Here is a 1,640-nt window from a genome sequence, read left to right as displayed (position 1 = left end):
GAAAGCAAAAGAAAGAATTTACCACCGTCGACTAGACACGGGAAAAGAAGAAAGAAAGAAAACAGACACGCCAAACGAGGGATGGGACGAGGACAGGGTCCCCACCTGCACGAGCAGGATTTTGGAAGAACGATCAGGGGGACAGGTGGGGCTCTCCTGCTCCTGACAAGGGACACGACAGGCTCGCAGCGCGGTGCGCGGTGGACTCCCACATCCACTGGCGGTCTCATCTCAGTCTAGCGACCTGCCTCCAGCTTGTCGCTGGCAGTCTCTCCTACCACAGGCACACTGACACAGGGGTGGCAGGGGCGGCGGCACGAGTCTCCCACATACTATGCGGGCCTCACTAGAGGTGCGGCCTGTGCGTGTCCTCGCCCTTGAGGGGGGAGGGGAAGGGGCTGTGTGTCTGTGCATGTGTGTGTGTGTGTGTGTGTGTGTGTGTGTGTGTGTGTGTGTGTGTGTGTGTGTGTGTGTGTGTGTGTGTGTGTGTGTGTGTGTGTGTGTGTGTGTGTGTCTGTGTGTGTGTCTGTGTGTGTGTGCGTGTGCGTGTGCGTGTGCGAGCCGCCCTGAACGCCACGAGCGCGCCGCGAGCGCCGTAGCGCCGGCGAGCGCCGTCGGCAGCGCGCCCACCCAAAAGCGGAGGTACATCAGGAGCCGCAGCCGGCCTGCTATCAGCCCCGCAGCCGCGGTGGCGCGACCGGACCGCGGTCGCTCCAGGCGCCTTTTGGCCCCGGTTCGAATCGCGGTTGGCGCGCGCCCTCGCGGAGCGACGCGTGGCGCGCGACGCGCGCGCGTGCGCGTGCGCGCCCAGCCGAGCCCTAGGCCGTCTGCCGTCTGCCGTCGGCCGTCGGCCGTCGGCCGTCGGCGACTAGACACGGGTGCAACAATCAAAGCTCGAATGCATTTCTTTGATTTGCGCCCTGAGTGCGCTGCCCTGGCCTTGGCGGATCATGGCGACAAACAGCGGGAGCAAGCTACTCCCCCTCCTCGTCGGAGGCGGCGCGGGCGCCGCGGTCACGAGCAGTGACAGTTCCTGGCTTCGAGAACTGATGCCCGACTTCGCCGCGCGCCTCTTCTCGGCGCTATCACCGGCTGGAGCGCCACCGCGCGACACAACGGCTCTCTCCGCGTCAGTGGCGGCGACAGAGGCGGCCGTCGCCTCGCTTAATCAGGCCGTGCGCGCCCAGAGTGGGCAGGGCGCGCGCACATTTCTGACGATCGCCACGGTTGCGGTTGCCGGCGGCAGCATGGCCGTGTGGCGGTTTGGTTGGGATCGCGTGGGCTGGGCGTCGCTGCACGAGCTGCGCAAGGGGCTGGGCAACCTCAAGGCGTCAGTCGAGGGGATGATCTCGCAGCTGCGTACCGAGCTCTGCGAGCAGCTACTCGGCGTTCAGCAGGGGCTTGACGAGGCGAACGCAGCTGTCGGCAAAGTTCGCGGCGCTGTGGGTGACGTCAAGGAGGAGCTGAGGGCTGCTGCCGCAGCGGTGGCGGCGATGGAGCAGCGAATGCTGCGCGTCGAGGCAGCGACGAGGCGGTCGGCCGACGGTGTCGAGCTTCTCGTCCACCTCGTCTCCACCACCTCCCTCTCATCGGGGGCCTCGCCAGAGCTGGCAGCCAGCCTGCTTCAGTGGGGGGAGGAG

The 1,640-nt window shown here is 66.2% G+C and overlaps 1 protein-coding gene across 1 annotated transcript; it reads left to right on the top strand.

Moving 5' to 3' along the window:
* Window positions 1-950: 950 nt before the first annotated feature.
* EMIHUDRAFT_256559 (hypothetical protein) lies at window positions 951-1,627 on the top strand (the record flags this gene model as incomplete). The annotated part of the gene is made up of 1 exon (XM_005767400.1): window positions 951-1,627. A coding segment is annotated over one exon (677 nt), but the record flags the coding sequence as incomplete, so codon positions are not given.
* Window positions 1,628-1,640: the final 13 nt, after the last annotated feature.

This window comes from Emiliania huxleyi (genome assembly GCF_000372725.1).
Source record: "Emiliania huxleyi CCMP1516 unplaced genomic scaffold EMIHUscaffold_4965, whole genome shotgun sequence".
Lineage (NCBI taxonomy): Eukaryota > Haptophyta > Isochrysidales > Noelaerhabdaceae > Emiliania > Emiliania huxleyi.
The sequence above is the reverse complement of the archived record's forward strand: the minus strand, read 5'-3'. Positions and strand labels throughout refer to the sequence as shown.